The following is a 24,613-nucleotide window of genomic DNA, read 5'->3' on the forward strand; positions in this document are numbered from 1 at the left end:
GAATTTATTCTAGTAATTGAGATGGCGGGAGAAGAGGGCCTGGACTAAACAGTAGCAGTGGGGAAGGCTGGGAAGAGATGGTTAGAAGAAGTGGCCCGAAAGATAGGGAGCTTTTTAAACTTCCTTTGAAATGCCAAAGCACTTATTTAATCCAGAAACTCTACTCATCGTTGACTTTTTGGCGAAGAAAACAACCCCTTCAACTGTTTACCTCTTGCTGCTTTGCACTGCCTGTTAGAAACTGGAAGAGTGTGCTTTCTGGAATTCACAAGTTAGCCGATGGGCATTTCGTTTTTGTTTAATCCTCCTAATTGCCTTTCTACATTCCCTTGCCGTTCTCTCATCTCAAGTGCTTCTCATTGCCTGTGTTTTGAGTGACTTCAGGTTGGCCACAGGTGTTCGTCTAACCTTGTGGCTTTGTGGGGTACGCAAGAATCAGCTCAGTCATGGGATAACATTGTTTTGCCTTCCCATTCAGATTGAAAGATGATGACAGTGGGGACCATGATCAGAATGAAGAAAACAGCACACAGAAAGATGGTGAGAAGGAAAAAGCGGAACGAGACAAGAGTCAGGGCAGCAGCAAGAGGAAGGTGAGTTTTGTGCTGCTCAGATGTACTTGCCTTTGAACTTGAGGCTTGGTTATCTTGTGGAATCTGTTTGTTTATCTGGAAGATACCAGATTACCTTGATGGCACCCTGTTTTGGAATATCTGATTTTGTTCTCAGAAAAAGATTGTGAATGACTGGAGTTCATTTTGGCACTTAGAACTTTTCCCTTGCTGCAGGATCTCGAGATGCTGCCTTGCTTTCCAGCATTCTGCTAGCCTGCGGTAGGGGAGATTAACCCTGGAGTGTAAGGAGGCTGTTAGTTGTTTCATAAGCTGCTGATAGGTGTTTCAAATCCTGCACATCCCTTGAAATTTTAGCCTCTTTAGTTAGCAGTAGTCTAAGCTGAAAGTGACTTGGAAAAGAGAAAATTTAGAGAATAAGATATAGGTAGATCAATTTCTTTCTTGAAATATCAAAGCAGTCATTAATTTGTTTATTCCACAATATCGAGTACCCCTCAAATGCAAGCATTTTAGGTGCTAAGAGGACACAAAGGTGGGTCAAGGAGCTTACATGTAATAGTGGCAATAATAATAGTAACTGACATTTTTTGAGCACTTACTGTGTGCTAGGCACTGTGCTAAGCACTTTGCATCTGTTAAGTGATTGATCCTCTCAGCAACCCTGCGAGATGGTTGTTGTTTACCCCATTTTGCAGATAAGCAGCTGGGACAGAAACAGGTTATGCCACTTGCTCAAGGCCGCTAGCCAGTGAGTGATATTATCACAGAGGCGGCAGTACTTGGCCTGGGAATATGGCCTGAGATAAGGTACAAACATAAATACCTGTGACAGGAAGTAGAAAGTTACAGAAGCCGTAGAACACAGATAAAATGTTCCAGGAACTTAGAATCAGTTAACTACGAAGATATTTACTGTGTAAGCAGAATCTTGGGCACACTGCAGATAATTGAGGCTGTATCCTTTTTAATTGTGGGGGTGGTAAGGTGGGACACTGTAAAGTGTATTTTCAGTCTCGGAGCATGTGGAAAATCCCAAGGATTAACACACATTCTTTAATTCACAGGCTGTTGTCCCAGGACCAGCAGAGCATCCCCTGCAGTACAACTACACTTTCTGGTACTCCAGGAGAACCCCCGGCCGGCCTACCAGCTCACAGAGCTACGAACAGAACATCAAACAGATCGGCACCTTTGCCTCTGTGAGTCCTTCGTGGTTTAATGCAGTGAGCCTCGGTGATACATTCATGCCTGCATTGATGTCACTGTGTTTCTTTACCCTCCTGGTGACCTAGTCAGGATTCTGGTTTCCTTGGTCAACTGACCTGAGTCCCTGAGGTCAGATTTGTTCATTCTTAGATTTCTCATTAGACATCCATAGGTAACATACATAGATATCAAAAAGTATGTGAATTGTGGAATTGAACAGAAGGCGACAATACAGAAATACAGGTTAGTTTGTTTAAGTAGGTATTTATTGAGTTTTTACTATGTGCAGTGTCGTGGGAGATACAAAATTTTATAGTACAAAAAGTTTTATAGTACATGAATTTTATAGTTCTCATGAAGCTTGGCAATAAAGTCAAGAGTAAAGTTCGAAAGTTTCTCTTGTGTTTAAGAACCTCCCATTAGGGTTTTGAATATGTTAGTGATTATGCATAAAATAGCATCTTTTTCCTGTGCTGAGAAAGAAAATGAAATATCCACTCATTGTTTTTGTGGGTGCTGTCAGTAGAGAAAGCCCCAGCTCTGTCTGATCTCCTGCCCAGGCAGCTGGGTTTGTGTTCCCTGAGCAGCTGTCTGCAGCTAAAACCAATCCTGTTCTACAGGGACTCTTATGCACTTCCTGTGTGTGTACCTTCAATCTTTGGGCAGAATCAAATGCAGGATTTGTTATGTTCTTGAAATGTGAGGTATTTGTCCTGTTTAAAATGCAGACATTGGAAAAGGAAGCTATAATAGTAAACATTACAATAAATTAATACAAAGGAAGGACGCAATAATAGGCACTTTGTGTGCTTTCCTTCCATTGTTTGGATAGCCTTATGAGGTCAGTGATTTTATTCATAGTTTATAAGTGAGGAAAGTGAGACATGGGCTGAGTATCTGATCTAACGTCTCAAGCCAGTCGTAATTCACTTGATTCAGTGGGGGAACCAGCACTGAAACTCGGGTTGGGCAGGCTGTAAAAGCCATGTTGCAAAGCCCGTGTTGTTTCACTCTTCACTATGCCAAAATGCATGCCAGGAGGCTCTAGCATAAGAAATGTTTGCTTGTTAGACAAAGTTTGTTTATCCATTTATCACTAATCTGATTACTATGCCAACTTGATAGAATTTGAGCCAAAAGCAAAGATCTTATCTTAGTTGGCCTGTGTCCCCTTATTACTGGTAAATTTAGGCTTTTTTGAAATATTAAAAATAGCTTTTACACTGGTACTTACTTGGTTCAAGAAATGTTTGTTGAATAAATTTAAGGCACCAATAGGGTTCTAAAATGAATTAAGACCCTGCCCTTATTTTCTCTGGGGAAATAAGACATGCCCAGGAATTTCTAATACCAGGAGACAATGAGAAGTGCTGCAGGGAGGGCCTGGCCAGAGTGTTCCTGGAGCTAGGGGAGAGAAGGAATTCATTCCAACAGAGGAGATGGGCTTAAGATTGAATTTAAAGAATTTGAACAGGTAATAAGAACAGAAAGGAATTCGTGGCGAAGGGGACAGTAGAATTAAACTTTTGACAATATCCATGTATTCCTAGCATTCCTGAATCCATCACAAAAATGTTGATTTCCTGCTATGTGAGATTAGACATTATAGGTTAAATGGCAGCCATTGTGTTATGGGCAACTGGTTAAGCACTTGGAGGACTGGAGAAGAAACTGAACTGGGTAGTTTTCATTAAGGATTCTATTCTGTTGTTTTGGGATAATTATGAATATTTGGGGCATTTTCCTTCCCTCTTAAAAAAAGTGTATATGAATTTACCCAACCTGTGCAAAGAGAGTTTTTGGGTTTTTTCTTTTGACATGTATATTGAGTTGGGCAGAGTTTATCATCCACATCACCTTGGGTTAATGCTTCTTCAGGACTCAGTGGACGTGTGACAGGATGTGTAAAGTCTGCTGTCATGTAATTTAAGGCATTAGGAAATGGCTTACAGTATTAAATTCCTCACAGAAAAACAATTACATCGTAAAACCTTTTATCAAATCCAAAGCAGTGTTTCCCAGCGCTCCTTACTCCTCATATTTGACCCCATTTAAAAGCTCTTGAAGTCAGGATGACTAAGAAGGCAATGTCTTGAAATGGAAGGAGCACTGGACTTGGGGATCTCAAGGCTCATCTCTGCCGGCGCTTGGCTTTGTGGCCCAGGGCGAGTTCTGAAACCCTTGCCTCAACTGTAAAGTGAGGAAGGAAGTTGAGATGTTTTCTGAGGTCTTTTCTGCACCTCATATTCTGAGTCTGAACGTTTCTTGTATTTTTTGGTTTCAATTAGGACTTTAAAAAAACAAAATTGCCTAAAGAGAAGGGGAAAAAAAATCTTTTGAAGTTTGGTAATATTTCCTGAGCTGTTTACTTCATCTCATGGTTTAGATATAAGCTTCTGTAGTCTGATTATAAGATTGGAGGAGACCAGAATGTTAATAAAGCAGTATTTGATTGGGAAATTGGGGATGGTTGGTGTGCTTTCTCCCCACCATGCCCTCCAATTCCTAACTGACAGGGAGCCACAGTTTCTGGTAGGTGTGCTTTGTTTCTTTCAGCTGTGTTAGGGTGGGGAAGGTTGTTGCTCATTGTATACATATGACCACATCCTATCCCAGGTCACCGTACACAGTTAAGCATAGCAGTTGCTGAGGGGGAACACTGCAGCAGAGCCCCGTTCCTGGCTTCTTTGTAACATGAGACATTGCCCGTGTTCCTGTTCCATGGAGGAACTGAAGGGACAGCCGTTTCACACGGTGTGAGGTCTGTTCCTCCTCAGTTGCTGTCCAAATCTAGAAGTAGGACCTGAATCTCTACTCAGTACCCATTTTCAGCTACACTATTGTGGTATCTCACTGTGAGTCTATTTAGAGCCTCCTCAGCAGTGTGTTGGCAAATACCAGCTGTTTCTTCAGACTGTTCCACATTTTCTCTTTCCTCCTAAAGCGTGCCTCTTGTCTGGCCAGTACTTTGTGGGTGTCCTCTGTGAATTGCCGAGGAACGGGCAAGTAGTCTCTCCTATCAGGGCACTATTGAAGGAAACAAGAGCAGCGCAATGAGTATAGACAAGCGTACATTTGATAGAGAGATGTAAGTCTAGTTTTCTAACAGGATTGTGAAGGAGAGACAAGGAGAAACATGTTTTCTAGCTAAGAAGAGGGACTTAACACACGCTAAGTATGTGAAGCTAAGTCCTGTTTGATTTTGGAGTGTCCTGGCCTTAGCAAAGGCACCGTGGGATAGAGCAGTGCGTGTAGTCGATTCTGTCACTTATGTGCAGTAACCTAAACAGAACTGAAATGCATTTCATTGTAGCTAATGCTATTTTTGATCAAGAAGTGATTTGGTCCTGAAAAATACATTCAGGCTGAGGTTCTGTGGCACTTACACTATGCCTCAAGACTAAAATTGTGTAATGCAAAGTCTTTACAGCGTGGGGTGATGATCCTGCAGCCTCAGCGGGAGGGTACGTGTTGACATTGCCTCAGCACCTAAGACTCCTGGCTGAGGCTAGCTTATTCTTGTATCGACAATATTGCATTTTCCTTTTATCCAACTGTGCGATATACTTGCACTAACGTGTCCTCCTTCCCACACAGTCCTCCAAATAAAATGTGTCCTCCAAAAAGTATAGCCTGGAGCAGAATGTCTGCCGTGTTTATGCTCTTCTCTTAAATAAATCTCACCGTTATTCAAAGAAAAAGTCACATCTTTTGTACTCTGGGGCCTTCTCTCTGCAGGTGGAACAGTTCTGGAGGTTTTACAGCCACATGGTACGTCCCGGGGACCTGACGGGCCACAGTGACTTCCATCTCTTCAAAGAAGGAATTAAACCCATGTGGGAGGTGAGGACTAAGGGCCTTGGACTGCTTTTCTGAGCATGTTTTTTGTTTGTTTTTAATCCCTGCCAAGGTTGAAAGTGTTGTAAAGTCTTCTCTCAAAACTACATCACTATTTGGTCCATCCTTGGAACTGGGACCTCTCGGAGAAAGCTCTGATGCCATTGCTTATCTGGGTGGTTTTTAAAGATTGTTTCATCACTAAAATGACATTATAACAACATTAAAGTATGCTTTTTAAAAAAATCACCCTTACTCTCATAGTATTGGTGGGGGAGTGTAATACCATAGTATTCGTGATTGAAGTGGGTAAAAAACAAGCTTACAGGCAGTAACTGGAGCCCTGGAGCTGAGCTTTATGATCTCTTGCTGTAATTCATCTTCTGTTCTGATGCCAGGTCATTTTTCTAGAAGACAGATGTGATCACATCTCCTCCCTCCCCCAATTAAAGATCTTAGGCAGTTCTCCATGGCTCACGTGATCTTGCGCCTCATTTACCTTTCAGGTCTCATCTCCTACCATCTTTAAACCTTACCTTCAGTGTAGCTAGACCCTCCAGTTTGCATCTCCCTGTGTCACGCTCAGAGTTTGTGCACAGACAGCGTTCTTGCCCGTGCCTGCTTTACCTGGCTGGCTCCTTTGTCCCTCAAGACGCAGCTTCACTGTTTCCTCTTCTTGAGTGTTTCTGGCTGTCCTGTTCTTTAGCTTACTGTGCATATCTCTGTTAGAGCAGCGCTTGTCAGACTGTACTGCTGTAATTAGTTTTCTTGTCTGTCTCCTCTACTAGATTGGATCTTGGTAGAGACTGTGGCATCATGTCTCTGTATTTGGGACATGGTGACACTAGGTAAACTTTTAGCAAATGAATTGAGGAATGGTCTGTGTTTGAAATTTTACGTCATTGCTTTTTGATTTCTAAACTAGTTCCAGAAAAAGAGGATTATTTTTAAAGGGTCTGTTTAGCCGTTTTTTGCAATGGTTTGTACCGAGAATCCCCACCTTGGGGTCCCCCCCCCATTTCTTCTCTCCCTAGTCCTACTACCGTTTTTCCTGTAAAGTTGAATAGTTGGAAAGTGACAAGACTTCTTAGTGTTCCAGGGATCCTTGGCATTTTACTGCCTTAATGCAAATGAGAAAAAGCTGTGAAACCATATTTAAACTTTAATGCTTTCTCTTATTGTACAGGATGATGCAAATAAAAATGGTGGCAAGTGGATTATTCGGCTGCGAAAGGGCTTGGCATCCCGTTGCTGGGAGAATCTCATCCTGGCCATGTTGGGGGAGCAGTTCATGGTTGGGGAGGAGATCTGTGGGGCTGTGGTCTCTGTCCGGTTCCAGGTAAGCCCCCACACAGGTCTGACTTCATGTGTTGCCTTTGCTCTCCTCGCTGCCTCCGGTTCACTGTGATGATTCCTTCTGTTCCTCCTGTAGGAGGACATTATTTCAATATGGAATAAGACTGCCAGCGACCAAGCAACCACAGCCCGAATCCGGGATACACTTCGGCGAGTGCTTAACCTACCTCCCAACACCATTATGGAATACAAAACCCACACCGACAGCATCAAGTACGTGTTGGGGGGGGTTGGGGGGACATATCCCTAAGCTTAGCAGCAGCAGGTCTTAGTTGAGCCCAGAGCAATATGGTCATCCAGGAGACTGACTTACGGAGAAGGGACAGACCAGTCTTCCCCTCTAGTGCTTCTGGCCACTTCTAGCAGTTCTTTGCTGGCGAGGCTGTCTTCCCACCTACACTGTGGGGTGCTTTGTATCCGAGAGAGCCCTTCTGCAGAAGCCCAGGTGCACTGCCCAGGCTTGCTCTATTTACACAGGCTGTCTTGTCATTCATTTGCTAACCACTGTCTTAAAATGAAAGACAAAGCACTCTTCTTTTTCTTGCTATTTGTTAAGATGATTTCATGGGACAAGAAAGTCCCCCTCCCTGTCTGCCCCCACCCCACTTGCATGTCTTCCTAACCTCTTAGCTTCAGTCTGTTTTCTCTGTCCTGGGAGACTGACATCTTATCTGGAATGATGACTCCATTTCCTTGTGTGTAGAGCTGAAATGCTAAGGGAAGCAGAATAGTGTGTTTGTGAGAGTAGAACTTAAAGGAAGCGTGAATGCCAAAGGGGAAGTAAGCTTTGCATCCACCTAGAACTCAGGGAGAGGGAGCTGGATGTCCACAAATGAGAATCACTGGTTGGGGTCACTCCTTCAGTGAAGGAATATCATAAATAAACTCAGGTTATTATGAACTCAGGTTGTGGGCAGTGGTGTTAGATTTTCTCAAAACTGGAGGGAGAGCTAGCCAACTGGAAGTCCGGACTTGTAGGTTTAGGTCTCTCCTTTGACTCCAGCATCAACATGTGCCTTTGGCAAGTCTCTGCCACTCTGCTTCCGTTTCCCCATCTGTAAAGTGGGGGGTAATAATACTTCACCTAACAAGGTGGTTTTGGGGCTGATTTAATCTTTGTAATTGAAGGTCCTGAGATGGAGAGTGCTCTCACAGGACCAAGTAGTAGTATTGCTATCATCATCATCATTAGTAATATTATCATCATCATGTTATACTTATTCAAGACTAGTAATGGGCCCAGTGGTGGCATTGAGCAGGCAGACCATTTGGGAATCTTTTTCCCATGCAGTCACAGATAATGTTGTGGGTGGAGTTGGCTTAAACTAGCTAAGTGCCAGTTTTTAACTGGGAACACTGCCAGAGGAGCTGGTCCATAATCCAACTGCTGGGTATGCCTCCTTGTAGCCACCAGTGGCTATCAGCCAGCCGTGGCCCTGGTTGCTTGCCTTAGCAGTCCTGGTTAGCACTGTTTTTCTCTAGGCCAGTTCTTCCTACTCTTTGTTCTGAGATAGAAGTAGTTTCTGCCTTCCAGCCAGACTCATTCCAGGCTGGAGGGATCCACACCTCTTTTTTCCAGGACTCTTCTTTTCAAGGTTCCCAGATGCCCCCCACCCCCATACCCTGCAAAAGCAAGCTTTTCACCTGGATAGGAAAGGGAAAGAGGTACTTCTCAGTGCTCCCCTCCCCACTGTTCTCCCTCTCTCACACCCTGAGGCAGTTCTTCCTGACTTTTGTAGAAACGTGTACAAGTCCTTACAGAGTCTGGGAGAGAGCCTGTGGGGTTTTGCCTTAGTCTGCTGCTTGCTGCTTTATCCAGAGGTCTGCCTAGTACTCCAGCCCTGCAGGTGCAGGGACCAGAAAACCCTCCTTGACACCCACATGCTACCTTTCCTTGCGTCTCCCTCTTTCCTCTCCCAACGTGCCAACCTTTTACACTTCCACTAGAATGCCAGGCAGGCTGGGCCCCCAAAGGCTCCTTTTTCAAAACCTCTGGAAGCCGCGGTTGAATGTGCCATGACCCTCTTCCTCTCTGGATGGCACCATCATTGAAGCTGGCATCATCGGAGTCTCTTGTTCTGTTGGTGTGCTACCTGGAAGATCCTTCCGTCCTGGACAAGAGGAATTGGAAGAGCGTTTTATGTTTTGAGAACAGGCTGACACGCAGCAGCTACGTCATCAGCTGAGATCACTTAATAAATGGTGCTAAACTAGCTTGTCTCCTGCTCTTGCTCTTTATGGTGCATCAAAGAAGTGGCCTTTCAGACTGATTGTCACCATATTAAGGAATGGCACAGACTTCTCCATGGAGGGCCATCCGGGGAGTGCAGCCTCATTTCCATGAGTCCATTGTGTGGTGTCACATGGTTCCAGCTCTGCTGAGGTCTGACATAATGAGGTGACATCTAGCTCTCAAAATGAGACCCCATTTTCTGGTACTTGAATTTTAGTTCCCATCAGTCACTGATGACCACCTCAGAGTGATTCCAGATTTAGAATTCAGCTTGAGAGTCTGTTAAGGTTGGAAAGAGGGATCCTTGGCCTTTGCTTCGCTGACTCTGTTTTCCTTTACTTCAAAGAAATCTCTTGCTTGTAGGTAAAGCCCTGCTTCCATCTACGTGTGGCTGTACGTATGTAGCTTCCTTGCTTCGTGTTAACAGGGTTTCTCACTGTGCCACAGCTGCCCAGGCCACAAGCTCTTTGCCAGCCTTCTCCCTTCTGCTTTCCCTGAAGAGCCAGGTCATCTTCCTCTTTGAGCTAGCCCTGCTTGCAAGGCCTCAAGGTTCCAGCCCTTCCCTTTCTCCCAGTCCCCAGAGTCATTGTACATCAGGATCTGGAGTGGGGAAATGTCTTCATCTTGTGTGAGTTTGCTCCTTAGGATATCTGACTGTAGCACATACCAGCCCCTCGTGTACTTTGTAGCTTGGCTTGTATGTGTTGAGGTGTGGCCTTCAGGCCCCTAACCTGCATGTAGAATTTCAGTAAGCCTCATGTTACTTTAGAGTTTCTTAGGAGCTACCACTAAGACCAAAAACAAACGATTTTTGCAGACACTAAGTCAGATTGCCTGATGGCATCTGTGATGGTGGCTCTGGGTGTAATGTGGGGTTTTCCAAAGTGGCTGTTCCCTTTTGGGAGTGACACCCTGCACATATACCCTCCTGATTGACCACCAGTCTCCACGTGGCCCAGGATCCCATAGAACATACATCAGGACTAGTACCCTGAGCTCAACATTCTGGAGGTGTTTGTGTCATTGCTTCTTTGTTTATTGCGTATCTAAAATTGGGTAAAGTACCTAGAAAATGGAAGGTTTATTGGTATATGGAAATGCCTATTTTCTGTGTTTCCAGCATTTGGCCCTTCTGTGGCCGTTTCCCTCATGCCTTCCACTATATGTCACATGTACTGACCTTAATTTTAGCTAATATCACTGGTCCAGGGGATGAGGTTGATGTCACTTTCCAAAGTAAGAATTGGTCAGAAAGCACCAAACCAACCTTGAGACCCCTCTGATCCTTGCCACATATGAAAAGAAGTCAGAGCTGTTCTCCTTGGTTCTGTTCCTTGTGGCTCTTCCACAGGTATGGTTTTGTTTGAGCCAAGGCACAGCTGCTGAGACTTGAGAAGTCAAGAGAAATGAAGGAAGAAAGAGCCAGCAGTGGTTCTCCCCCAAGTACTCTGGAGATTAGGGTTGCTGGAAATGGTGAGGGGAATGTCTTTAGGAGTGGCTTAGATTTCTCGGTCGGGTATGCCTCCACCTCGCTGTTTCAGTCCAGTTTCCAGTGTGCTTGTCGACTGTTTGGTCTTTCCACCCTTCCACTAATCACACTGCTCGTGGGCTTTCCCTGCAGCACTCCTAGGTGAGCTCACCTCTCAAGGCAGAGGCTGCTGCACGCAATGCATAACAAGCTGCTTTGCTGCAGAGGGGCTGCCTCCTGCCCTTGTTTACTGGCAGCACTTCCCCCTTGTGGGTGAACAGGTCCCACCAAGAAATAGGAAACTTGTTAAATTGAGTATTAGCTCTGCTGCATGGCTTCTTTTAAAATGAGGCCGGTTATAGTTGAGGTTTCATAAGTTTGGGTCCTTGCATCAAGTGACTCAGTGAATCCTCGATTTTGAGGAGAAATCTCTTAACATAGCCAGACTTGCATCCCAGAATCATGGGACCACCAGGATAAAACTTTGGGCACAGAGCCATATGAAGCAGCAGTGTCTTTTCTGAGGAAATTCCTCTTTGGAATAGTCCCATTGAGTCCCTTTGTGCATCTGACCTGGAATGGACAAGAGAAGACAGGGCTGGCTTCACTCAGTGAGCTACAGTGTTGGGGAAACTGACCAGACTCCTCTACAGAGAGTGTTGAGGGTAGGTGACTTCTCTCTGTTCTAGAGGAGATGCTGGTCAAATTGTGGGGACCTTCCTTTACCACGTTCAGATTTCATTGTATTTAAACATTGAACTTTGTAGGCAAGGACCAACCATCTCTTCTGTCATGGCTAAATAATAGCCCAGTGGCACTAGGTCACACCAGCATAATTGCTGGCCTGGCTTTGGGTTTTTGAAATGTTCCCCCACACTGATGTGCAAAGTAAAGAAAGCCCAGAAGAGCAGGAGGCTGAGCTCGTGAGCTCGTCCATGGGTGTTGAGGGCCAGCTGAGTGCAGGGCTGTGAAGCAGGCTTTGGATGGAGGTGGGGCAAGTACAGAGTTATGTAGAAATGAGATCTCTGCTCACAGTTTGCCTTCTGGTAAGTGAGCCGGGACAAGAGTGGTCTTTAAAAGGCCTTTTGTTACTCTGTCATTTGAATCTGTTCAGAATCCCCTGTAGGCTATTTTAATCTCAGGGTAATTTTTATTTTTTTTAGAAATTCCATTCATATGACACTTTTAAATTTGTTCTTTCTTTACCTTTGAAAAACGTAAGTTTTAATATTACCTAATATGCCTGGGATGCCAGATGGAAAATAGCATATTCGCACCTAGCTTTGGATAGTTTAGCCAAGCACTGGCCCATGAGAATGAGTGATTATACAGTGACTGTGACCAACTGTTTTATTTCCACTGAATCCGTGTGAGGAGATTTCTTTACCCAGATTCTTCTGGTTGAGGTTTAACATATGAAGAAGATAATCCTGAAGAAAATGGGAGGGCAGATTCATACTGGAATGGATTAGAGGGGAACTCTGAAATCCATATTTCTGCAGGTTCCGGGCACAGAACTGCCCTGTTTGGACTAGTGTAGGCCTTTTTAGAAACAACAGGATCAATGAGATGAACCTTCAGCACACTACAGCCGTGGACTCTCTTGTTGATACCCAAGTTGCTTAAAATAGAATTTAAATCCCACTGTTAGAACGAGAGAGGGGTTTTCCTGGGTTGTTGCCCAAGCATCGGACTTTGCTTTGCCCTTGCCTTCATTTGGATGAAGAGTGGAACGGCCTTCTGACGTCACTCATGGACTCGCGAAGTTCCTCGCGTTACCATCTCTCCAGAAAGGGCTGTGGAACAGATGTCGCTGTGGAAATTGAGTTTGAATTGACAAAGACTGGCATGCGGGTTTGGCAGTCTTACATTTTTCTTCAGTTAGCATCTATTAATAGCTTTGGTAATCCTCTCTGAAGAAACTGTTAACTGCAAATCAACCTCCTGTTCTCAGAGGTAGATGATTCACGTAGAAATGCTGCTGTTAAGAACAGTGAAATGCTAGTGAAACTGGAATAGACACTGCCTGGAAGAATGGATTTGTTGTGCCAGGTCCGTGTTTAACCCCTCCCTGTGTAAGAGAAGAAGAAAAGCTGGCTGTGATGGCCTGGTAATGAAGTGTGTCTCAGTGGCCGTAATATTAAACCTGTAACGAGTGACGCAATATGTTGTCATCTTGGGTAGTGTCACCCCTTTAAACGGAGAATGGAATAACTGACAATAAGGACTTTTATATTTAGAAGCGCCAAATTACCCATTTTGTATATAATTCCCAGGGAACTTACTAGACACTTTGTCCCTAATGGAGCTGAAAAAGGCAAAGAGGTGGTTCGGCTCCTCTGAGGAAACTTGGCAGGAGTTAGAGCTTCTGGGCGCAGGGGATCTGGTGCTCCTCCGTGTTTTGGCCAGCAGTCACCGTGGGCCTGTTCCTTGTAGAGCACCACCCTGAGAGACCGTCTGCTCCGCCCCCCACCGGCCCGTTTCTTATCCCTTCTAACCCAATTTCTAAACTGAGTTAATCAACGTGAAAGTTGTCATGAGCGTTGTTCCCTGGAAATTGTGAAATGCTGTGATCTACACAGTTTAAATTTTAAGCTAAGAGTTCCATGGGTATTTTCAGAAACAGATGAAGCCCAGTACAAATTTGGGGTCTGAGGTTAGAAGGCTGAGAAGTTTGGAGGTGTGAAAGCACTGCAGGTCGTGTGGTTTCCACGCTGCTTCTTGAGACAGCATTGCTGGTGGGTACCTGCCTTGCCCTCGGCGTGAGGCCTCATGAAGAAAGATAGTTTCTACCGCCTGTCCGTACATCCCCGAGGCAGAAGGCGCTGCTGCCTGTTGCTCCTGTTAATTGGAAGCGTCTCCAGTGATGGTTGAGCTTAGCTCCGACCTCGCTGGCCTCCCTGGTAGACTTGAAGGAGCTGATAGAAGGACTTGGCAAGTCCTGGAGAGAAAAGCAAGGGGCAGACTTCGCGAGTGGAGCAAGCCAGGAGAAGTGCCAACTGCCCCAGAACGGTACTGGCCACCACTGCTCGTCTGAGGAAAGGCTGGGTGGGAGACCTGTGCTTCCAGGACAGTGGGCCCCACTTGACCTTGAGGGTGTCTGAGATGGGGTGTGGGGTTATCGTGTCTGCTCTCCTTGTTAAAAAAGCTTTTGATCTGAATGTGCTCTTGTGTTTTTGTCTCTGGTTTGCCAGGGCCTGGGAGGAGTTTCATGGCCTGGTGAACAGCAGCGGCCGCTGATCGGACGCTCCCCCTCTGTCTCTCACACTCAGGGTAGGGCCTTGTCTATCTTCTCTGTAACCTGTGACATACCTCTCAGCCGTAGGACCCCTCTTCCCAAGGGGATGCCCTGTCCCCATTGACCCCCAGCATTGCCTCTGCCAACACTGGGCCTGCACTGGCCTCTCCTCTTTGACTGATTATCACAGTCTCAGAGGAGAACCCGGAGTCCAGAACCACTGGGCTGACCATCCTCCCTGGGCCACGTGTCTTGTGGTGAGCCCCGGCAGGCTGCTTAACTCACTAGCCTTTTTTCTCCTTTGGAAAATGGGGTTCCATGGACTAATGTGTCTCATCTCTTATGCCAACATTCATGATTATAAACGGGCCACAAATCTGTTTTCTTTTGCCCAGAGTTGGCCATTTTTAAGCCATCTGGCAGTGTCCTGTGAGTAACAGGGCAGTTCCACAGGCCCCAGTATGGGTTAAGTGAGAGGTATGTCTCTTGTGTGCTGGTGGTGTTTGTCCTTTGTGAAGAAGCAGCAGTGGAACTCAGGGTTTCAGCAGCAAAGGTGAACTGGGGGTAGATGGCAGGACTGTGTGGGAGACGCGGCTCCAGGTTGGACTGTAACTAGGCCATCACGTGTTTGCTGGCAGGAAGAGGCCCTGGGATACCGAAGGCTGAGTCAACTGAAGCGTTCACTTTAAGAACATTTCTTTCATTTAAGAGAGTGCCGAGTCCCTGTCTGTTTAGCAGAGCGAATTGGGTAACTTTATTCTGAGTGAGAGGAATGGATTGAAAGGACCTGATCTGCATGTACCTGACCTGAGAGCGTATTCCTGGACATTAACTGCCACCCTCCCATCATCCCCAAAAGATAGAGAATTTTTAAAATCGCGACAGAACATGTCAACGGATGTAGCTGCTTCAGAACCCCCTTCTCAGGAAGGAAATGAGGCTTTTTCAAGAAAAGGAGACATGCATCCCTCAGGGCCAGGAGAAAGAGGCCAGAAGAAAAAGAATGACACTGAAGGACAGAAGCAGGTGGCCGGGGGTCTGAGCACTCTGTGGAGCCCATGGGATCTGTGGATAAACAGTCCCTGAATCCCACCCGCTCGGAGCATGCTGCTCGTGTCTTTTTTTTTTAAAGATTGGCACCTGGGCTAAGATCTTGTTGCCAGTCTCTTTTTTTTTTTCCTTCTTCTCCCCAAAGGCCCCCAGTACGTAGTTCTATATTCTAGTTGTAGGCCCTTCTAGCTCTGCTATGTGGGACACCGCCTCAACATGGCCTGGCAAGCGGTGCCATGTCCGCGCCCTGGATCTGAACTGGCGAAACCCTGGGCCACCGAAAAGGAACATGCAAACTTAACCACTCGGCCACGGGGCCAGCCCCCTTTTGTTTAATAGTTTAATTCCTTTATTATAAATTCAATTTTTAGATGATGATATTAGATTTTAAAAATTGCAATTTAAAAGGTATCTCTGTAAAATGTAGTCACCATAGAATTCTGAAATGGCTGCTAGTATAACGAGGGATGGAAAACAGGCCTCAGCTCTAATATTGGATCCATTGTTCTGCAGGCTGAGAAATAGCAGATATTCGAAATAAATTAATAAATTAAATTTCCAGAGGCCTGGTGCTATACTGGAATTGTTTTAATAACATTACCATATTTATTTCTAAGATCCTACTTTTTTTTTTCGCTTTTAATGTCCCTAAAACTGGGATGCTTACAGTGACTGTGATATGGTTTTTCTCACAGTTTAATTGGCAATGTTTACTTCTTAAAGTACATAAAATGATGGTACCTTTAGGGGCCGGCCCCGTGGCCGAGTGGTTAAGTTCACACGCTCCACTTCGGCAGCCTGGGGTTTCACCGGTTCGGATCCTGGGCACGGACATGGTGCTGCTCGTCAGGCCACGCTGAGACGGCGTCCCACACACCACAACTAGAAGGACCCACAACTAAAAATATATAACTATGTACTGGGCGGCTTTGTGGAGAAAAAGGAAAAATTTTAAATCTTAAAAAAAAAAAAAAATGATGGTACCTTTAAAAATCAATAGCATCTTAGGTTCTCTGAAAAAAAGAAGGGCTTTAAAATGAAATAGTCAGAACGGAAGAAGACAAGATTATTCCCTCTCCCCTCAGATAACACTAAATCCCCCAGGAAAAGTCCCTTTGAATTGCTTTGAAAGTCATGGATTTGCATCATTGCCATCTTGTAGTCTTTGTTCTTTTTGTTGCCCTGCATACCGTTTTTATTCCACAGATGAAGGGGGCACCTCATGGGTTTGGGGTTCTCCTTGAAGCACAGATTTGGAGGTCTGAGGGAAGTATTAGAGTCTAAACAAAAAGAACTCAGCTCACTTCATTGTCTTAACCGACTTGAAAGGAGCTTCATATTTCATCTCTGTTGACTTACCCTTGAAAGAGGTATTCTAGAAGAGACGTGTGCCCCGCTTTTGTGGTCTGAGCTGCTGTTTTAGAAGCCCAAGCGCTTCAGTCTTCCCATCCTCCCTCCCTTCCGTGTAAATCATGATCTATGAAGGAAAAAAACTGCTATTTACATAATAATTCTTGAACCACAAATACTTTTCCTCAGTTTATCTGATATTTTATGCTGTTACGTATGGCTGCTCGTATTGCCCTTTTAACCGTGGCTTCAGTAGAAGTCCCAGCTAGCTGCTGGCAGAGGCCTCTGGTTCCTCGTATATCTGGGCTGGCATGCACACAGCAGTGGTCTGTTTTGCTGGGAATGAAGTTGGCGTGGTCACTCTGGGTGATTAGAGATTGAAATTTGCCCTACTGAACCTAGGAAGAGTTTGCAGTTTTATTTAAAATGAGGGGAGGAGGAGAGGAGGAAGCCAGAGCTAGCCTGGGGTGGGCAGCTGATAGCCAGAGAATGGTCCCTGAAGACCATGTGTACTTAAGCCTGTTGGCTGTTTTGTAAGTGCATCCTCAGAGCCCCTTTCAGAGCAGAGACTCAGGTAGGGCTCTTCAGGGCCTCCCAGCTTTCCCTTGAGGACCTAGAATCCCTTTGGTGCCCTTCTGGGCATCAGCACGGTGGCAGGGTACCACAAGAGCAGAAGGACCCAACCACCTGCTCCTCTGTTGTCTGCTCATTCTGTCCAGAGTTTGAACTTGTCCATTTCTCTACAAGTACATAAAAGCAATCATTTTGAGGCAGAGCCAATTAGAAAGCTGTTTCAGAGTATTTGGGTAACAGTTTCCCCAGGATGCCTGCAATGTGGAATTGGAAGCCACTTTGGGTGGGGCTCTGGTGTTTCTGAGGCCCTATTATCAGGACCAAGGGACATCCAGTAGAGAAAGAGTCCTTTTGACTTCCTCCAGCATTGTGGGTCTTTCTGCTCCCATCTCCCGTGCCGTGGAGCATAAAAATCCTCTGGAAAAAATGAAGATATGGTGGAAATATTGATATGTGAATTTTAAATCTATACACCAGGCTCAGTCCTAGTTGCTTATTTTACATAAATTCACAGATGAGGATGTAAAAATGTCCTTATTTCCTTGTAAAAGATCTGTCGTATTATTGAAAAAACAAAAACAAACAACCCTTCCCAAGAGCCCAGGCACCATCGCAGCGTTGCTGGGCGGCTGGAGGGGCTAGTTTTTAGGAACTCACTCTGAAAGAACAGAAGCCCATCTTTTTTAAAAAAGGCAGAAGTCGCCTGTGGCCTCCTCCACTTCCTGTCCAAGTCTCCCTTTCCTTGTGTCCTGATCTCTGCACTGCAGCCTGGGGGGAGGGACATAACCGAGGATTAGTTCCCAGCTGGTGTGAGGTGAACACATTCCTTACACTAAATTTGGCACCAAGCTATTCTCAATTCACTTTTTTTAAGAAAGGCTGGACCAAAACTACCAGCTGCCACCAGCCTGCCACCATCAGGAGCCTGTCACCCACCCTCTTTGCTCTTTGTTTTCCTTAAGATCAAATTCTGGGAAAACTCAGCTGGATTCTCTTGGCTCCTTTCCTCTTCCCCTCCCCTTTTCCAGTTTACAAATAGTTCTTAGAATAATTGTGACTTCTTAGGCTTTCTGACTATGAAGAGATCTATGACGACAGAAATAATTAGAATAAATATTAAATGTCTGAGTGGGAAAGTGTTATAGAATGCTTCAGTTTACCTGCCACAGGGAGAATCTGTTTCTGGCCCAACCCCAGTACAGTCCAGGAATTCTTCCAAAAGATGAGATGACCCGCTTATGGGGATGCCTTATCCTGAAAATTCTCTTCTTTACGTCACTAAGCAGCTGAGAGGGCTGGGTCCAGATAGTTGCCTGCCATCTCTCTTATTCCAAGATAGATAATTCTCCCATAGTCAGAAAGTTCTCTGCTTCTACCTTCCCACAGCCCTGGCTTTCCCTTCACTTGTCTTGCTTCTCCCTGCTGATTGATGTTTGTGATCCATTCGCTTGATGGGGATCGAGGTGGCGTCAGAAGGGAAGAACTAGAACAGAGCAAACCCTTCCTTCCTACTCACTTCTTTGTTGCTAGAGGTGCCCTCTGTCATGCAGACTCAGTATTACAGGCCATCGTCCCTAAGGGGGCTCAGAAATAACACAGACACATCAGTTCCGCCTGCTTTTCCCTGTCTTAGGATCAGATATCTTCCTTATCATCCTTTGGCAGCTACTTCTGTCACCTCAGTGGGGTCTGTCCTTTAGAAAGGCCTTTTAAAAAGATGATCACCCCATTAAGTTCTCTTTGTGTTCAGTCTTTAACTCCTTAGATGGAAATCATTGACATGCTCAGTAGCCATTGATAAATGAGCTACATGGTCACACATGTCAGATGCCTGGGAGTGTGAATTATAGAAATGCCAGTGGGCTTTTGAGATAGCATGAGTTTCGTCCAGCCAGAGTTCGCCTACACCAGCTCCAGTTTCACTCTCAGTGTGCTTGTCTACAGTCATCTCTGTGGTGAGGCTGTTAGTTACCGTCAGCCTGCTGCCATCGTGGAGGGGAATCTTTTAGCCAGTAGCAGGAGGAAACTGCTGTTTGGCTGGGCAGAACATGTGCTTTCATCAATATTTACTTACTCTGGACCAATTGCCGCATGCCTTATCAATTGTAGCAATTTTAAGATAGTTCAGGTGAAGCCAAATCTTCTAGAATGTCTCATTAAAATTAGAAGGAAATAATGACCCAAAAATCAGGTTAATGAGAATTTCTGTTTCAAAATTTCAAACAAATTTAAGTCTGAAGCTCTGGGCCAGAGCAGTAGACAAGGCCCTTCCAGCCCTGAAACTTTGGGGTTCAGATGGCGCTGTGAACTGCGAAGATGTCGTTAGATTCCTGGTGTGGGACAGGAAAAGTTACGCGTGGATGGCCAAGCCTGCCCACATCCAGTAGAAAGAAGCTATGAGGACACATCTTAGGATCTGTTACATACACCTCTGTTTCAGGAATTACAGCGAAGTTTTTAGAGTGATGGGTACCCAGATTGACCTCTTGGAATATTGTTTTATTTTTATTTTTTTTTTTTTAAAGATTTTATTTTTTCCTTTTTCTCCCCAAAGCCCCCCGGTACATAGTTGTGTATTCTTCGTTGTGGGTCCTTCTAGTTGTGGCATGTGGGACGCTGCCTCAGCGTGGTTTGATGAGCAGTGCCATGTCCGCGCCCAGGATTCGAACTAACGAAACACTGGGCCGCCTGCAGCGGAGCGCGCGAACTTAACCACTCGGCCACGGGGCCAGCCCCGGAATATCGTTTTATAAGCAGCTATAAGTTTTGAACCAAGGGTTTTTTGGTTGGTTGGTTTTTTTTTTTTTAATGCGTAATATAATCACATGGTTCCATTTTTTTTAAGTATATGTGAGCGTGTGTGTGTAAGAGAGAGCTCTCCCTCCCACTCTCACTCCATCTGCCCAGTTTCTGCTGTGCCCCCTTCTGCAACCACGGCCCCAGGTAACACTGTTGTTGGTTTCTCATGTAGCCTTCCAGAGTTTCTTTATGTATGTTCAAGCATTTCCCCCAGTCCCTGCTCACACATGCTATGTACAGACTATGCACACTGTGTACATAGTGTGGACACACACACTTCTGCGCCTTAACGTATCAATTTCTCTTGGAGATCTTTTCATATTAGTGGAGAGCTTCCTTGTCTCGTTTGTTTTAAGCTGTGCACTGTCCCATTGTGGAATGTACCATGACATTAATATTTAACCAGTCCCCTACTGATATGCATTTGGGTTGTTGCTGATTTTTTGCTGTTGCAGACGGTTGAGTGGAAGTGTTTGAAGGGCCCTGGGGGGCGGTTTGTTGTGTTGGCATTAGATTAGCAAGGAAGGAGGCTCCTGGGGTGTGTCCCTCCCTGCATGTGTGTGGTTGCCCACAGATGATCTGTGTACTGAATGCTCTATTTTCTCCCATTTTTTCTTTCAGGGACAATTCAAGCTTTCGAAATACAAAAATCACATTGTGAAAGTACACAAGCTGGCAATAATCCTTTTCTGTATGTATGTGTTTGTCCAAAATGGATGGGAGGTCTCCAGCTGGTCCTTCCATCTGCTCACTGAAGGGACGTCCCTGAGCCCTGTGCTCCCCTTTTGCACTCATTCCTGGAGGACGGAATCCGCTAGACACCCTCCAGCATCGCTGACTTTATAAAGCGGAAAACGGAAAACGTGACTTTGTAATAGACAAATTTTTTTTTTTAATGGGATTCTATGGGGGGAGTTTCGCCTTTTGTTTTGCTGTGTGCTGTCCAGATGCCTCTCGCGGTTCTGTGTGTGCTCTTCTCTGCTGTACGAAAGGCATCGTGACCACGTGTACCAGCCAGAGCTGTCGACTGAGAGTTATCAGTATTATGAATGTCTGTGCATCCAGGAAAAGCTTTTTGTTGGAGTCCCGGAATAGCTATAAATGCTCTCTTCTAGCTCTGCCATTAAATTATTGGGACCTTTTGTTTATTTCTCTCCCCTGTTCCCCAAGCCCCCAACTTTCTGAAAATGTGTTACTGATTTTGTATTGTCTCCTGCCTTATGCCCTCCAGTCTTCCCTCCTGTGGGACTCTTTCCTTCTTAGGCACTGCTGCACTTAGAGTTTTAATCCAGTGGGCCACACTGGTTTCACTGAGGCGGCTTAGAAGGGATGCCTTGGTAAACTAAACTGGAGCAGAAGCCAGTTTGGTTAGGAGCTAGATTATAATAGAGGTTCCAAGGGCAGGATTTGGAGCTGAGGGCAGTGTCTGAAACCGTTTTCCCAGATGAGCAGGGCCTGCGTGTCCAGCCTGTTTCTATGGCTTCTTGCATGCCCCTCATTAAGGAAGGGAAGCAAAAGCTGGTTGTTGCCAGGTACTAACACTTAGTATGGTAAATTCTGTGATCCTGAAACTGGGACATCTGTGGAAGAGATGGCCATGATGGAAGGCTTTGTTTTCATGGCTGTGCCTGTCTGCAGTGGTGGAGACGCCTGTCTTTAGTCCTCATCACTGAGTATATATATTAGGAAACGTGTGCTGGTCCCGGATGCCCAGACAGAAACTCCCCTTGCAGGCCACTGCAGGCTCGCTTTAAAATGACCAGTCATGCATCAGAGAAGCCTGCTTCTGACTGCAGAAGGACTGAAGTCAGGGGTCAAAAGGGTACCTAGGATTGAAATAAGTACTGAGTACGAATCCTCCTGCCACTCCAGGGAGCATTGTCCTACGTGGCTCTTATAAGCAGAGATCACAGTACCTTAAATTAAGGCCTCTCCTGGAACCTCCCCTTGAAGGTCGGGGGCCTGAGCCACCTGGTCTCAGAGAAATCGTGTGAAAGTAATGGGCATTTCCTTGTTGTGTTTATGTCACTCTCGTCCTCTTTCCAACTCTTGAAAACCCTCGAAGTATCTGTCTTGGGATGCTTTTTCCTACAAGAACGGGGGAGGACAGGGGCCAGAAGAGAGGTGCTTCCACTCCAGGGAACGTAGATCGGACAGGAAGCTCTAGCAGGGGTTTAGACTCCAGGGATACGAAGAGTGGATGCCAGGGCCGAGACATGGTGAAGGGCTCCGGCAGGCACAGGAGCAGCGTGGGCTTGCATGGGAGCGGAGGCTGCTTCCTGAGAGGTGCTCAGACCCCAGGGAGGGCTTCGCTTTTCCCAGACTCAGAATTGCCATGAAAATTCCAAAGAGAGCAGACATTTGGATTTGCCCTCCTCTGGGCCTCTTTCTGACCTGTGTGTGTGCTCCTGTGTGTGTGTGCAATGCGTCCATGAGTGAGTGAGGGTTTTGTCAGGCTGGGTGCTTAGGTGTATTGTCCATATTCATGTTTTTGCGCTTTTTTTTGGTCTCATTTGTTCCGATTTTTTAATCTCTTGTGTTTTCTAGAGCTGCTCGTGTTTCCCCTTCCTCTTTGTGACTGCAGTATTTGAAAGTTATTTTCCCCATCAAAAATATGCTGACCCTCTGCTGGTTAGGATGAGAGTTGTTTCTGTTTGGCAGCATCTTTCCCCCAGAGCTCTGCAGATAATCTAACAGCTTTAAATGGGAGATTGAAGAGTCGTTTTATCCAAACCACCCAGTTTCCAAACTAGCTTGAGAGGTCTTGCCGTTTCTTTTTGACTCCACAGGCCTCTGCTCCACTGAGCTATGACACAGTTGTGGTTATGGTATCACCTGTTCTAGAGACAAGGGAAAAAGGTGCACCAGGGCCAACCCAACAAATGTGCGAGGTGCTGCTGAGAGATGGGGCTGCTCTCTGCTTTGCACAGGCGGGCTGTTTCCCCATGGCCCCTCTGCTGGGTTTTCCCTTAGCACTTGGCCCTGCTCCTCTCCAGGGCTCTTCTCATTTTATCCTTTATCTGTGTGCGTGTGTGTGTGCCTGTGTGTGTGTTCCCTGTGACATTGGCAGTAGTGATAGTTTTCCACCCGGAGAGACGCTTGTGGTCCACGATGCTCCAAGAATGAATTTCCAAGTATTTGCCGGTGGAGGAACAGAGGCTGGGACGAGAGTGATTTAGTGATGCACTTTCAGAGCAATTGTCTACTGCAGTAATAAATGGAAACTATCAGCAAGAACCAGCCTGTGGACTCTTTAATGCCAGGGGTATGGGGATGCTGGTAGCTCGCTGCTACTCATTCTGCCCTTTGTGGTGGATCTTCATGTTAAATGCATTCCAGAACAAAATATGTGGGATAGTCTAGACAATGCCAGTATCATTGACATAAATGTGTCACAAAAATATTCTCTAACTGGTATTAATCATTGCCAAAATTCAATTTACATTTTTATATCAAAATACAGTTGTTAATTTTAATTCTTCTCAACTGAGGGTAAGGGATATTGGAATGGAAGGAAGCTCAAAAAATTAGATTTTGAAGTAAGAAACCACAGCAGGCCAAGGCTTGGAATGTTTTATTTAGATCAAGTATCTTAGCCCAGAGGTGGAGTATGGGGCTTAGAAATGACCAGCGCCGTGTGAAACACCAAGGGAGAATGAAAGTTCCAGAGCCTCAGTTACTGTTCATGGAGGATTTAGAACAAGGCAGTCCTGAGACTCCATTTCAGTGGATGGAAATTTCCTTTCTGTGTGTATCAGTCATGCATGGTCCAAATAGGAGACAGCAAGCATGCAGGTTGTCTTAACAGTACAATAAAATTACTGACTAAGCAACTAAAAAGGCAAAAAGCAAACACTGAAAAATCAAGGAGGTAATGACTCCGGGAAGAGCTGCCTCAGGGTGGATGCTGCTCATTTGGTGCTGGGGTCTCTGAGGGCGCCACAACCTGGTTCTGAGCTGGGTGGAAATGGCACCTGGACTTGGCGCAGCTGTGGAGACACACTGAGGTGAGGACCTGAGGCTGGAGTGACGCTGATAGAACAGGAAGGAGCCCGTCCCTTCTTTCTCCGGCATCGACTTGTCCCTCAAGTGCACCCCCTGGGAGAATCCAGCCGTCTGGCCGAGCAGAACTGTTGGGGGAGTTCTCTGCCCAGTGTCACAAAAATGGAGTTAAGGCAGTGAGCGTGAAGCTGAGAGAGAGGAGCCTAGTCACTGGGACAGCCCTCTCCTCAGCCACTCAGCTTCTATATGCCCCTTCTACACATGCGTGAACTTCAGTAGTATCACAAAAGAACTCTGTTTCTGCCCAAGGTATGACGACTTGTAAGAGGTTCTTACCCTCACCCCCGAACTGAGGAAATGTCAAGTTCAACAATCCTTGTGTGGGGCTCTGGGCCATGGCGACTTTAATTCAGCCACAGTCTCATCTGAATAGAATATGGAATAACAGAATGATACCTAACGGCTACAGGATAAAGTCAGCTTCCAACAAAACTTGATGAAATAGGAAAGAGAAGAAAATTAGATGTGTGTGTGTTGTGTACACACAACAATCAAAGAAGTAGAGTCTGTCACTGTCATGAGACTGGAGTCGATATTTAGAACTTCCTTTTCCACCACACAGTCTCTATTTCCTTTGCCCTTAGCCAGGATCCCTGGTCCAAACCTGTATTCCTAAAAGGTCTGAAATAACTGTCCAGCCTTGATTGGTTACTTATCCGTTCATGCTTGCTATTTCTAAGAGGGACGTTAGAGGATTCGCTGGGTTCTGGCCACAGTCCTCCCTACCCCTATTGGGTAGCAGCACCCACCTTGCCCCTGGGTAGTGCTCCCCAGTCAGTAGGGTAATCCCCTTCTTTGCTTGTCGGTTGGGTGTCCCCAAGAACCCAAGTCAGGTGAGCCTCAATTTGTAAACCAGTGCAGCCATC

At 45.7% G+C, this 24,613-nt stretch overlaps 1 protein-coding gene across 3 annotated transcripts in view; it reads left to right on the plus strand.

The window, feature by feature from the left end:
* Window positions 1-22,922, plus strand: part of EIF4E2 (eukaryotic translation initiation factor 4E family member 2) — a 29,502-nt gene extending 6,580 nt beyond the window's left edge. Inside the window, exons 2-8 of one of the 3 annotated variants that reach the window (XM_008542139.2) lie at window positions 479-593; window positions 1,640-1,774; window positions 5,520-5,624; window positions 6,805-6,957; window positions 7,051-7,187; window positions 13,870-13,948; window positions 20,307-22,922. In XM_008542139.2, coding sequence (XP_008540361.1) covers window positions 479-593; window positions 1,640-1,774; window positions 5,520-5,624; window positions 6,805-6,957; window positions 7,051-7,187; window positions 13,870-13,915 — 691 coding nt within the window. In that variant the 3' untranslated portion in view covers window positions 13,916-13,948; window positions 20,307-22,922. Of the gene's footprint in view, window positions 1-478; window positions 594-1,639; window positions 1,775-5,519; window positions 5,625-6,804; window positions 6,958-7,050; window positions 7,188-8,921; window positions 9,188-13,869; window positions 13,949-20,306 lie in introns of those variants that run through there. The other 2 variants (XM_070618565.1, XM_008542138.2) reach the window with 2 other exon arrangements.
* Window positions 22,923-24,613: the final 1,691 nt, after the last annotated feature.

This window comes from Equus przewalskii, chromosome 5 (assembly GCF_037783145.1).
Source record: "Equus przewalskii isolate Varuska chromosome 5, EquPr2, whole genome shotgun sequence".
Lineage (NCBI taxonomy): Eukaryota > Metazoa > Chordata > Mammalia > Perissodactyla > Equidae > Equus > Equus przewalskii.